Consider the following 14,748-nt stretch of genomic DNA (forward strand, 5'->3'; position numbering starts at 1 on the left):
TTGCCTATAGCTCTTCATCTAGGGTTGGGCCTTGTGAGGTTCCCTCTATCCACATTGTCATGTCAACTGTTCCTATCATTGTTATGCAGGTCTTGTTTAGGATCTTTCTTGTTACTTACTTTACATCTTGTTACTTACTTTTACTTTACTGTACCCCAGGTCCCTAAACTAATCTGTATTGTGTCTTTAGCACTTTACTATTGCTTTTTTTATTCTAATGTTTTATTTTTAATATATATTTCATTTTGTGTGTATGGGTGTATTTTTTGCATATATGTCTGTGCATCTTGTCTGTACCTACTGCCCATGGTGTTCAGAAAAGATTGTCGGATACCCTGGAACTGGATTTACAGGCAACTGTGAGACTCCATGTGGGTACTGGAGATTGAATTTGGGTCTTCTTCAAGAGCAACAAAGGTACATTACTGCTGTATCCATCCATTCCTTCCATCTTTTTCAGACAGCATCTCTCACTGGACCTGAAGTTTACCTATTCAGTAGCCAAATGCTAACAAGAAGCAATCTGAAAGCAGATGAGTTTATTTCAGGTTAAATTTCAAGAAGATTCAGTCTATGATGGTAGAGAAGACCTGATGGCAGAAGTGTGAGGTGATTTGTCACAGTGCATCTTCAATCAGGAAGCCAAGCCAGATATAAAACTTTAAAGTCTTCTCTCAGGAACTCAGTTCTTCTAACACGTCTGTATTTCCCAAACTTTCTACAACATTCCAAAAATAACAATGCTAGTTACAGTGTCCAAGTGTTGAAAAACACAAACCTGTGATTGATATATCACACAAAGCAGCAATAAGAATTATGTTGTCTTAATTATTTTGACTTATGCAAGTGTGTTGGATACTTTCTTACCTAGGAGTATATTACTTATTTGATTCTTTTCATTATCTATATTCTTTCATGAAGTATTTAATGTTCAAGTAAGACTAGTTGTATCATTGCTGTGTCATTCCCTCCCAGTTTGCTAGAATGACTTAGCAGGTAGCTTCTCATGTAATCTCCAGCACATTCTTGAGAATAGAAAGCTAATTTTAGAAACAGAAATAGTAAGAAATAAGCCCATAATGAAAGTGTTCAGTAATAATTAAAATAATCATGCATTTATATTATTAATGTTATGGAATATAGAGAGTATGATGTATACTAGGATATTAGTAAGGGCAGTGATGAACAGAAACTAGGAAGAGTAAGACAAAGAATTGATTTAAGAGCAATGGAGTAACACAGAGAAAGGAAAGATTAGTAGAAAGTGGAATTTGGATATCGTTATGGTAAATGGAGTTTAAAGTTTATTAATTAGATGATGAGGTATTTGACTACACTAAGAGAGTAACACTTATTCCTACCTTTTGCCACTCTTAATTGAATTTCTTCACTTCAACATTCATAGTTGTGAGCAGAAATAGCATTCTGTCTACCCTGCCAAAGGCACCCTTGATGTTTTGTTTTAATTAAACAATATGATTCCCCTGGTATACACCAGTTCTAAGTCAGCTGCTAGGCTCTGTCAACAAGGGAAAAAGACCAAGTAATAAATAAATAACGACCTATTATACTCAGACCTGACTTAAAAATGTCAGAGGTGCTTGGACAAATGTACTGAAGACCGAAGAGACCACAGATACTAGTTCAGACTGCTATATCGAGCAAAATTTTCAGTGACCATAGAAACAAAATAATATAGAGCTGGACTATGTTGGCACATGCTTTTAATCCCAGCACTCAGGAGGTAGTGGCAGGTGGATATCTGTGACTTTGAGGCCATCCTGGTCTACAGACTCCAAAACTATACAAAAAAACCCATTCTCAAAATAAATAAATAAATAAATAAATTCCAAAATAAAGTTAAATTTAAACAATATTGCTCTACAAATGCAGCCTTACAAAAGTTATTAGAAGGAAAAAATAAACCTAAGGAGCTTAACTATAACCCTGAAAATGCAGGGAATAAATAATCTCATGCCATCAAAAATAAAAGAAGTACACATATACACACACATACACAAACACCACTACCACCAACACCAACAAAATAGAAACAATCAGCAATCATAAAGCATTGACATCTTTTGAAATCAATGGACCCAGTTCCCCCTGAAAGACACAGACTAAGAGAATTTGTAAAAACTGGGTCTATACTGTGGCATCCAAGAGATGTACCTCAGCATCAAGAACATATATCACCTCAGGCTAGAAGGTTAGTGAAAGATATTCCAAGCAAGAAAGTCTAAGAGCAATCTGGTATAGCCATTTTGATACCTAACGAAATAGAATTTAAGCCAAGATTAATCAGTAGAGAAAGGGAAAGACATACTACATTCTCATCAAAGGGAAAATTTCCACATGGAATATTACAATTCTTAACATCTATGACCCCCAAAGAAGGGCAGTCTAGTTTATAAAAGACATACTACTATAACTTTAATTACATATTGACCCTTACACATTGATAATGGGAGAGTTCAAAATCCCACTATCACCAGTAAAGATGTGGTTAGAATAAAAACGAAACAGAAAAATGCTGGAGATAGATGTCATTACCGAAAAGAACCTAGTAGATATTTACACAGTATTTCATCTAAACACAAAAGAATATGTCTTCTTCTTTGTATTTTATGGAACTTTCTCCAAAATTGCCCATATTCAGAAACAGGCAAATCTTAGAAGTTATAATAAATTGAAATAAGTCCCTACATCCTATAAAACAACCACAAATTAAAACTGCATACAAAAAGAACAGAAACCACAGAAAGTTTAGAAACTATGGAAAATGAAAAACTCTCTGCTGAATAAAAAATGGGTGATAACAGATATAAAAAATTTCCAAAATACAGTGAAAATGAAAGCACAGCATACTCAAACTTATGGAACACAGTAAAGGGGGTGGAGGGTTAGTAGGAAAGTTCATAGCACTAGCTGCCAACATTTAAATCTGAAGAGATCTCATAGTATCAACTTAATATGACACCTGAAAACTCTAGAACAAAAAGAATAAATCACATCCAAGAAGAGTAGACAGCAAGAAATAATCAAACTGAGGCAGATATCAATAAAATAGAAACAAAGGAAAAGTATAAACTATCAATGAAACAAAGAAAAAGTCCACAAGTTAGACAAACTGTTATCCAATCGAAGTTAAAGATAGATAGAGAATATCCAAATTAATAAAATCAGAAAAGGGGGCATAAAAACAGACATTGAGGAAATCCAGAGAATCATAAGGATATAATTCTAAAAACCTGTAGTCCAATACATTGGAAAATATAAAAGAAACAGATAATTTTCTCCATAGGTACCACTTACCAAAGTAAAATCAAGATCAGAAAAGCAATTTAAATAAAGCTATAACCCCTAGTGAATTAAAGACAGTCATTAAAAGTCTCCCAAACAAAGAAAGCCAAGGGCCAGATGGTTTTACAGATGGTTCTACCAGACTTTTAAAGAAGAACTGAAAAAAAAAATGATAATCTCATCAGATACAGTAAAGCCCTCTGGTAAAATCTAACACTTTTTCATGATTAAAAACAAAGCTAAACAAAACAAAACCTGGAATTGATCGAAAGTAAAGGCATGTACTTAGACAAAATACAGTTTACAGCAAACTCGTAGCCAACATCTATGTAAATGGAGAGAAAACTCGAATAATTCCACTAAAATCAGGAATAAGACAAGGTTGTTCACTCTCTCCATGTTTATTCAATACAGTAATTGAAGACTTAACTTTAATAAGAAAAATGAAGACGCATAAGGAGATACAAATTGTAAAGGAAGAAGTCAAAGTATCCTTATTTTCAGATAATATGATAATATACATAAAATCCTAAAAATTCCAATGGGAACTCCTACAGCTGACAGACACTTTCATACAGGTAGCTGGACACAAAATTAGTTCACAAAACTCAGTAGCCCTTCAATATAAAGCTTGCTCTAAGGATACCCTGTCTCTACCTTCCGAGCGCTGCAATTAGAGACAGATTATGGTACCCACCTATGGATACTGTTATGTGAATTCTCAGGTTGATCTTCATTTCTCAGTCTTACATAGCAAGCTCTTTAGTGCTTTATTCTTTAAGCTGTCACTTCAGAATAAAAGGTTTACTTTAAAAGTTTCATTGTTTTTATTGATGTAGAAAATTAAATATCTTACTATTGATATTAAAATTGTATTTAATAAAATTTATTACTAAAATTATTGGATATGACATAATTTTTTAAATTCAACATAGTATGTCAATTGGTGGTAAAATAATGTTAAAGCTTATCTAACAATTACTGACTGGCTGTGGCATAAAAATCTTTGTTAAAAATGTATACAGAGTCTGGATATATTTCCTACCTCTTCTTGCATCACTTCTTCTTCACTTATTTATCTTGAATTTCTAAATATATACTTTAGAAAACTGTGTTCTAAAATCTGGTAAAAATCTGGTAAAAACTTAATAAAATCATATTAAATCAATTTTTTATTGGATTATTTGTTCTTTTGATGACTAATTTCTTGAGTTCTTTGTATATTTTGGATATCAGACCTCTTTCTGAAGTAGGGTTAGTGAAGATCTTTTCCTATTCTGTAGGCTGTCATTTTGTTTTGTTTACTGTGTCCTTTGATTTAGAGAAGCTTCTCAGTTTCAGGAGGTCCCATGTATTAATTGTTTCTCTCAGAGTTTGTGCTTCTGGAATTATATTTAGGAAGTGGTCTCCTGTGCCAATGCGTTCAAAGGTACTTCCCATATTTTCTTCTATAAGGTTCAGTGTGGTTGGCTTTATGTTGATATCTTTGATCCATTTAGACTTGAGTTTTGTATATGGTGATAGATATGGATCTATTTTCATTCTTCAACATTTTGACATCCAGTTATGCCAGCACCATTTATTAAATATGCTTTCCTTTTTTCATTTTATATTTTTTGCATCTTTGTGAAAAATCAGGTGTTTGAAGATGTGTGGATTAATATTTGGGTCTTCAATTCAGTTACATTAGTCCTTCTGTCTGTTTTTATGCCAATACCAGGCTATTTTCAGTACGTCAGCTCTGTAACTGTAATTCTTACTTGAGAACTGTTTTTATTGTATATAATTTTAATATGTTAAAATTAAAGCTTCCTTTTTTATTAGACAAAAAATGGAAATGCTGTGGAACTATCTTTGTGCACTGTAAATAAGTTTTTGTTTTTGTTTTTTTTTTTTGTTAACAAAAACCTGACAGGCCAAGGCCTAGGCAGGATATGGTGGGCAGAGAGAATTCTGAGAAGAAAAATGGTAGGGTCTGGGGAGTCTGAAGAGAAGCAGAAAAAGCATGATGAGTATGCTGTGTTGAAAGAAGACACTGTCACATTGCAAAGAATAAATAAAAATATGGGTTAATTTAAAATGTGTTAGATATGAACAAGCCTGAGCTCTTGCTCTAGCATATAAAATTAATGATAAGTGTCTGAGTGGTTGTTTGCAGGTGGCTCTTGGGACACAGAGAAACATCACTACCCAATTTTTGACTTTCTTATCTTTTATAAGTCCAAAGAGTCAGGGCACTACTGCCCAACTGGAATGCCTTTGGCACTACTGCCCAACCAGAATGCCTTTATCACGTGATGCTTTTTTCTTTCCCATTGAATCTTTCCAATATGATTTCATGAAATACAATATACATGTGTCATAGTCTTTTCAGTCATCAAAAATTCTTTTTCCTTCTTAAAAATTCATAATGAAATGCAAACATCTACTACACTTATTATGTAAGGTAATTTTAAATTAAAAGTTTTACATTAAAGTATATTAAACACATTAAGTTTTACCTAAAATTTTTACCATGTTTTTTCTTAAGTGTACCTCCATGTATGTGTGAAAATGATGAAGTAATGTTTTCTTGATATGAGTGCTCATAAGTATCAATTTATCCTGGGATTTAATTTTATCCTATTGTGTGTAAAGTTTACTCTAAACAATAGAAGGCAAACTATCATGAAGTAAAGGTCCATTCCATTTTTATATATTTTTAAAGTAGAAAGGTCTAAAAATAAATTTTCATTTTTTATATGATATATGTGTAATTCAACACATCAAGTGAATTGTCCATCAATTGAAGCATGTCAAGATTCATGATACATCTTAAACAATGTAGGTTTAATTACTTAAGCCATAAATACTATTGTAATTATTTTGTTTGAAAATGGATAAATCTGGAGATCATCGTGCTAAACAAAATAAGCTAATCATATATGGTAAGTGTTATATGTTTACTTTTATATGTGAGATCTATTCTAAAATATAAAATGGGTACTAGTAGGGTTGTAGAAGAGAAAAGGAGTGAAAATATGTGAAATAGAGAGATTAGCATGAGAAGAATATGTTCAAAGTTAATTAGATGCAACACTTACTTAGTGTAATTCATATATAATAAAATTACTAAAATTGAGCATAACAAAATTTACCTCAACTACAGATTTTTTTTAACTACAACTAATTTAGACAATAAATTCATGCCATTGAAAATTTTAATGATATAAATTGTATTTTCATCTTTTCAAGTCTATGCCCAGTGGACTAGACAATCCCTGGTGAAAAGTTTATGCCTGCTGTGACAAATTGGGATTTGAACATAGACTTTGTTTTTTTCTTCCTTGTTGATCTCCACAGAGTGCGCCTTAAGGGATATCTGTTCCTGGATTTCTAATCAGGTCCAAAAGAATTATAAGCAGGCCATGTTCTTTATTGATATAGCGACTCTGGAGGGATGTCTGTGGCTTTTCTTTACTGCATTTGGGAAAATGTCTAGCTAAAAGTGCTATGCACATCTCACAGTGACATCTGTAACCTTCAGGTTGTGAACTGTGCTATGACACTTTTGTCATGCAGAACCTTATGATGACATTTGTCCACTTTTGATTCCAGCTCTACCTTCAGGATAGTGTTGGTGTGACACATATAGAGGTCTATTCAGAAACAAGAAAGAGTGAGTTCATTCTTTATTCATGTCTCCAATTCCTCTTGTGGATATAAAGGAGAATAATTATTACACTGAATGTCAATAACAACAAATCAGTAGGCAGGACTCAAACTCTACTGTCTGTCTGCTTGTGTTTCCTCATGTTAGCTTCCTCTTCAGTTTAATAGTAAGACATGCAGAAAAGGTTCAGATACCACATGAAATACAAAGCTCTTCCTTAGTGTGTGTGGAGTATTTATTCTGTTTTAAACAAAATACTAATGTACCATGTATATAAATAATTTATGTATTATAAAAGTGCAGTGTGGATATTAAAAATATCACTAATGAAACCTCACCCATAATAGTTACTATTTTCTCTTCCATGCTTTTACAGACTTTTGAAAGCAAACCTTTTTCCATCTTCTGTGAATCTAGAATAGAGTAGAAAAAATGTGAAGGGACATGGAAGAATATTATTAGTGAAAATATTAAGCTATTGTGCATAGCCTTCATATCCTATATCAATTGTTAACTTCATAGAGTCTTATAATAAGCACCAAGGAAATCTTAGAGACTGTAAGTAATTTCTTTTCATAAGGAGTATCTGTGTGAATAATGTCCTACAGAAATTCTCTTCTTTATTATGGAAGAACTAGATTGTCTGATGGAACTAATGGATGGGAATTCATAAACCAGAGAGAGCATGTATTTTGTATGATATATTACATCACCTAACTTTATCAATGTTTAAAGTTCATGAGACATCATGCATAATGTAGGCTTAATTACTTAAATAATAAATAGTATTGCAATTATATTAATTGTTTGAATATGGATGAACTGGAGATCATCATGTTAAACAAAATAAGTTAATTATATAAGATAGGTGTTATATGAATGTGTGGTGTATGCAAGATAGGCATACAGGTCAGACAATCTATGTCCATAGGCTGAGACATGGGTAGAAGAATATTATTGTAATAACCAGATTATAAGGATAAAATAGGTAAGAGTAATTCAATAATTTGAGAGTATGATAATATATTCATATGACAAAGAACTTTTGTCAATTTTTCCAAATTCTTCTACTGTTGGAAGTGTTGGAAACAGAGCTGGTTTGTTCACTATTAAAATTTTATTCACTCCTAGATATTCAATGATAAACATGTTGGCTGAAAATGGCTCCTTGGTGATTGAATTTGTTCTTGCTGGTTTGACAGATCGTCCAGAACTCCAGCTGCCTCTCTTTTATGTGTTTCTTATAATCTACATTGTCACAGTGATTGGAAACTTTGGCTTGATCACCCTGATTGGCCTCAATCCTCACCTGCACACTCCAATGTACTATTTTCTCTTCAACCTCTCCTTCATTGATCTCTGCTACTCTTCTGTCTTCAGTCCAAAAATGTTGATGAACTTTGTCTGTGAGAAGAATACCATCTCTTATGTAGGGTGCATGACTCAGCTGTTTCTCTTTCTCTTTTTTGTCATCTCTGAATGCTACATGTTGACCTCAATGGCCTATGATCGCTATATGGCCATATGTAACCCATTGCTATATAAAGTCACCATGTCCCCTCAGGTCTGTTCTGTGATATCTTTTGCTGCTTATGGGATGGGGTTTGCTGGAGCCTCTGCCCACACAGGCTGCATGCTCAGACTGACCTTCTGCAATGCCAACGTCATCAACCATTACTTGTGTGACATTCTGCCCCTCCTTCAACTTTCTTGCACCAGCACCTATGTCAATGAGGTCGTAGTTCTCATAGTTGTAGGTATTAACATCACAGTCCCCAGTCTTACCATCCTCATATCCTACATTTTTATCCTGGCCAGCATTTTAAACATCAAATCCACGCAAGGAAGATCAAAAGCCTTCAGTACCTGTAGCTCTCACATCATGGCCATTTCTCTTTTCTTTGGTTCAGCTGCATTCATGTATCTTAAATATTCTTCTGGATCTATGGAACAAGGAAAAATATCTTCAGTTTTCTACACTAATGTTGGGCCCATGCTCAATCCTCTAATTTACAGTTTTAGGAACAAGGACGTCAAGGTGGTATTAAGAAAATCAATGATTAGGTTTCAGAAGAGAAACATATTTTAATTAGAAACAATCTTTCTGTATGAATTTGGAAGACTAAATTTTTTGGTATTGTTTTTGTTTGTGAATGAGAATTTGCCTATTATTATATGTGTAATTTTGTAGACTTGTTTTTGCAATATCTTATTTGGATAATTTCATTTTTGTTTCTGTAACTCTGGCAAATCTAACAGGAACTCCAAATAATTGGTAACATTTTTATGAAGAAATAAGTGCGCAGGTATTTTTCATTGCTATTTCCTATTCTAGGCTATTGGCTGTTTCTCACCTATAAAAACACAACAAATTTTATGTTGCTAAACATTGAAACCTTTCATATCTAAAACTAAAAAGGACAAACAATGGGTGCTTTCTCATTTTATAGTAGAAATATGGTTATGATAATGTTGGGAAGTTGGGTAGGAGAAGACAAGAAAGTTTTTGATTTGCATGGTTTCAATCAGGAATATTGCATTTGAATTCATTGCTCCTCATTGAGACTCTGTTTAATCATTTTTATATCTTAATTTTATAAAGCAATAGATTTTGCACGTTCATGCTAAAAAGACATTGCAATTATGTCAGATGATATGTATTTTCTTCAATTTAATCACCACACAGTAGATATCTATGCAATTATCATTGCTATTCATAAACAAAATATGTAGAATTTTACTTTTAATTTACAAATAAAATCAGAAAAACTCATTATTTGCATACATAACTCCTAACTAATGTAGATATCAAGAAAAATAAGAACATTGTCATGGACATTTAAGAACAAGGCCTGATTATGTTTTAGAACAATTATATATAAAATATGTTTTACTTAAAGTCATATCTAATAAAAATAAAAATGACTTGTATTTTGGGGGATATTTTTAAATTTGGCTATTTTTTATACATATTTAAAAATTTTTAAGTGTGTTTGAAGACTAGAGGTCCACAAGTAAATGTTACTATCATCTTCCCAAGTTGTTCAAAGCAAACTACATTCAACATCAGGTAATCCAGACTAGATGAGACATGAACTTCTAAGGATTTTCTAGTCTGCACCTCCCACAGGTACACTGGGATTATAGGTATGTGAACACTAAGTCCAGATATGGGTGGGTTCCGAAGATTCAGTCTAGGTCATTAGGCTCTGGTGGCAAACACTTCAACATACTAAGCCATCTCCCTGTCCCCCAAATTGAATACTTTTATTAATATGCTATCTGCTGAATATATCTTATTCTCTGATTTTTGCCATAAAAGTAATATGATCTTTAAAAGTTTATAAACATAAGTTGGCAGGTCAGTGAATTATTTAAAAGTATGTAATAACAATTTTAGTTGCAATTTTTTTTTTTTTTTTTTTTTTTTTTTTGGATTTTCGAGACAGGGTTTCTTCATAGTTTTTGGTTTCTGTCCTGGAACTAGCTCTTGTAGACCAGGCTGGCCGCGAACTCACAGAGATCCGCCTGCCTCTGCCTCCCGAGTGCTGGGATTAAAGGCGTGCGCCACCACCGCCCGGCTTAGTTGCACTTTTTTGTTTGTTTTATTGAGCTATACATTTTTCTCTGTTGCCCTCCCTTCCTCTCCTCTCTCATTCTACCCTCTCTCATGGCCCCATGCTACCAATTTGCTCAGGAGGTCTTGTCTTTTTCTCCATCCTATTTAGGTTCATATATGTCTGCCTTAGGGTACTCTTTGTTGTCTATGTTCGTTGGGTTGTGGATTGTAGGCTGGTTTTCCTTTTTTTTTTTTTGTCTCAAAGCCATTTATGAGTAAATACATATCATATTATATTTTTCTTTCTGGGTCTGGTAACGTCATTCAATATGGTTCTCTCTAGATCTGTACATTTGCCTGCAAATTTCAAACTGTCATTATTTTTTATCACTGAGTAGCACTCCATTATGTAAATGTACCACATTTTCTTCATCCATTCTTCAGTTGATGGGCATCTAAGTTTGTTTCCTGGCTTTGGCTATTACGGAAAATGCTGCTATGACCATAATTGAGCACATGTCCTTGTGGTATGATTGAGCTACCTTTTAGGTATAATACCCCAAATTGGCATTGCTGGGTCTTGTGGTAGAATGTTTTTTAATTTTCTGAGAAATCACCATATTGATTTCCAAAGTGACTGTAGAAGTTTGCACTCCCTCCAGCAATGGAGGAGGGTTCTCCTTACCCCACATACTCTCCAGCATAAGCTGTCATCAGTGTTTGGGATCTTTGCCATTCTGATAGGGGCAGAATGGAATCTCAGAGTTGTCTTAATTTGCATTTCTCTGATGGCTAAGGATGTTCAGCATTTCCTTAAGTGTCTTTCAGTCTTTTGAGATTTGTCAGTTGAGAATTCTCTGTTTAGGTCTGTACCCTATTTTTTTGGATTGAATTATTTTTTCTTTCTTTTTTTTTTTTTTCTTCTTTTTTTTTTTTACTTATTTATTTATTTTTATTCTTTTTTAATTAAAATTTCCACCTCCTCCCCATTTCCCATTTCCCTCCCCTCCTCCCAAATATTGCCCTCCCCCCACTTCCCTCCCCCTATCCCCACTCCTCTTCTCCTCCCCCCACTCCATTCCCCCTCCCTCTCGATACTGAAGAGCAGTCCAAATTCCCTGCCCTGCGGGAAGACCAAGGTCCTTCTATCTACGTCCAGAAAGGTGAGCGTCCAAACAGGCTAAGCTCCCACAAAGCCAGTTCATGTATTAGGATCGAAACCTAGTGCCATTGTCCTTGGCTTCTCATCAGTCTTCATTGACCGCCATGCTCAGAGAGTCCGGAATCAACCCATGCTTATTCAGTCCCAGACCAGCTGGCCTTGGTGGGCTCCCAATAAATCAGTTCCACTGTCACAGTGGGTGGGTGCATCCCTCGTGGTCCTGATTTTTTGCTCATGTTCTCCCTCCTTCTGCTCCTCATTTGGACCTTAAGAGCTCAGACCGTTGCTCCAAATTGAGACTCTGTCTCTACCTCGATCCATCGCCAGATGAAGGTTCTAAGGTGATATGCAAGATATTCATCAGTATAGGATAGGGTCATTTCAGGCTCCCTCTCCTTAGTTGCCCAAGTGCTAGTTTCTTGAGATCTTTGTCAGATGTGGGGTTGGTGAAGATATTTTCCAACTCTGTAGGCTGTTTGTCTTGTTGTTTTACCAGAGAGCCAAAAGCTTTTTAATTTAATTTTAAGCTAGCATACAAAATTTATTTCACTGTAACATACATATATATGTATATATATGTACACACACACATATATATGTATATATATGTACACACACACATATATATATGTATGTGTATGTGTGTTAAATCCACGATTATTCATTTCCCCTCTACCATTTCCTTTTTCCCCTTCCTCTAAATAACTCCTTAAGTGTTCATATCACATATTTATGTATATATGTATGTGAATATACATATATGCACAAAGCTATAATTAATTATTCATTATTTATATATATAAAAATGTGACATTTTGTCATTATTCCCCCACCACCATCATGTTGTACACTCTTTGTAAATTTATTAATATCCTGTTATATTTTCTTCTCTAACTTCATGTTTTATTATATGTTATATGTTAACCATTATTTGGTAATTAATCTATAAATAAATAATTTGATTAGTGTTTAATATTAAATAAATCATGCATATTTAAAACCTAGAATCTGTATTTAAGATAAAAAGTATATTTTTTTTTCTGCTTCTGGCTTGGCTAATTTAAAACAGTTATCTGCAATTCCATTCATTTTCCTTCAGATGAGATAGGTTAATTTTTATTTTTTTATTTTTTCAATGCCAATCATGTCTTTTCTTTTTTTATTAATTTTTATTGAGCTTTACATTTTTCTCTGCTCCCCTCCCTGCCTCTCCCCTCCACTTCTACGCTCTTCCAAGGTCCCCATGTTCCCAATTTACTCAGAAGATCTTATCTTTTTCTACTTCCCATGTAATTTAGATTTATGTATGTCTCTCTTGGGGTCCTCATTGTTGTCTAATTTCTCTGGGATTGTGATTTGTAGGCTAGTTTTCTTTGTTTTATGCCTAAAAAATTCTTATGGGTGAGTTCATGTGATATTTGTCTTTCTGTGTCTGGGTTACATCACTCAAAATGATGTTTTCTAGCTCCATCCATTTTCCTGCAAAATTCAATATATCATTATTTTTTTTGCTGTATAGTACTCCATGTGTAAAACTGAATAAAAGACAATAGCATACATGTCACATTTTACTTTTTTATGCTTGTATCTGAACAAGCTTTATTTCTATTTTATTTTAGATTTGGAAGTTATCATACAAGATAATGTTTCATTATGACATTCTGATAAATGTATATAGTTGTACTTTGGTTTTTATCACTGCTTGTTACCATTTCTTGTCAAGTCACCCAAACCCACTGCTTTAATTTTTCTCCACAAAGATCCCTCTTTTACTTTGCTTTTAATAATCTAGATTCCTCATATTCCTCTTTCTCTGCAGACTCACTGCTTTTTCTTTTATTATTTCCTTGGCATATATTGATAAGATTCACATAGATGTTTTATTCATATAATAATTCTATCACTCTTATTTCCTGTGTCCTTCCTTTTCTTTCCCCAACTTTTTCCAGATAAGCTTCCTTCTTTCAAGTTGTACAAATACATGTGTATATTATATGATCTAGACTCTAAAAGCAAGAAAAAAAACATTATTTTTTCTAGGTCCTGCATATTTTTCCTGCTATGATAATCTCCAGTAATTCAATTCCTGTCAATAACACAATTTCTTTCTGCTTTATGGTTAAATACACTCAGCTGTATATAATTTATATACATATCATTAAATATGTGACCATCAACTATAATTTATATATATATATATGTGTGTGTGTGTGTGTGTGTGTGTGTGATCATAAATTTTAGGTAAGACAAGAAATTTCATGCTCAATTGGTTACCATCCTGCACATATCTGAGACACTCAAGTCTTTGAGGACCCAATAATAATAGGAAGCACCTCCAGACTTCGTCTTAATTCTGATTGCTTAACACATGCACAAAAACAAAGTTTTTGAAGTAGCTTCTTTAAAACCTGACATCTGAGAATGTATGTAGCATGGTAGGACTCAATCAAGCTCTTACTTTCCTATCCTGAGCAACTAGTAGATGTCTGCAGAGCTGTCCTCACTTAAGTAGATTACTTTCTTTGCATAACCAGGCTCTCTCCTGGACACACTTAGCTTTTAAGTTTACCTCACTACAGTTGCCACTCCATAAAACTGTGTTGATCTAATATTCTGGCTTGGGTGTGTTTAGCAAGAGAACTGGGGTTTGGGGAAGCAAATATAGCTTTGGTGTCTGTACAAATGAACTTTTCTTTACACTTTCAAAACGTACTAAGTTTTAGTCATCTTGTTGGAGAGATGCCACTGTAGATGTCAATTAGTTTTCTAGAGCTTCATAGTTGTCTGTCTGTGTAGCAGTGAAACACAAGGTAGAGAGCCAGCTTCATGACACACCTGACTCATCTTCATGAATATATCCCACAGCTCTGTCTGACTCTTGGGCAGCTGTTCAACTTCATGCTTCATTGTGACTTGGGTTCTCAGGTCCCAGAAGTGTGTCAGTTTTAATCAGTGGGATCCACCTGCAATTAGAGACTGGTATCCCTTTAAATCATGGGTATTATTATCATGTAATTGTTACTGCTTGATAATCCTACTAGAGAAGTCACTGTTTCATGAAATTCTAAA

The 14,748-nt window shown here is 33.9% G+C and overlaps 1 protein-coding gene across 1 annotated transcript; it reads left to right on the forward strand.

The window, feature by feature from the left end:
• Positions 1–8,090: 8,090 nt before the first annotated feature.
• On the forward strand, positions 8,091–9,047 carry LOC130872614 (olfactory receptor 147). The gene has a single exon (XM_057766784.1). The coding sequence runs from the start codon at positions 8,097–8,099 to the stop codon at positions 9,045–9,047; it is 951 nt and encodes a 316-aa protein (XP_057622767.1). The 5' UTR covers positions 8,091–8,096.
• The last annotated feature ends 5,701 nt before the right edge of the window (positions 9,048–14,748 follow it).

This window comes from Chionomys nivalis, chromosome 4, assembly GCF_950005125.1.
Source record: "Chionomys nivalis chromosome 4, mChiNiv1.1, whole genome shotgun sequence".
NCBI lineage: Eukaryota > Metazoa > Chordata > Mammalia > Rodentia > Cricetidae > Chionomys > Chionomys nivalis.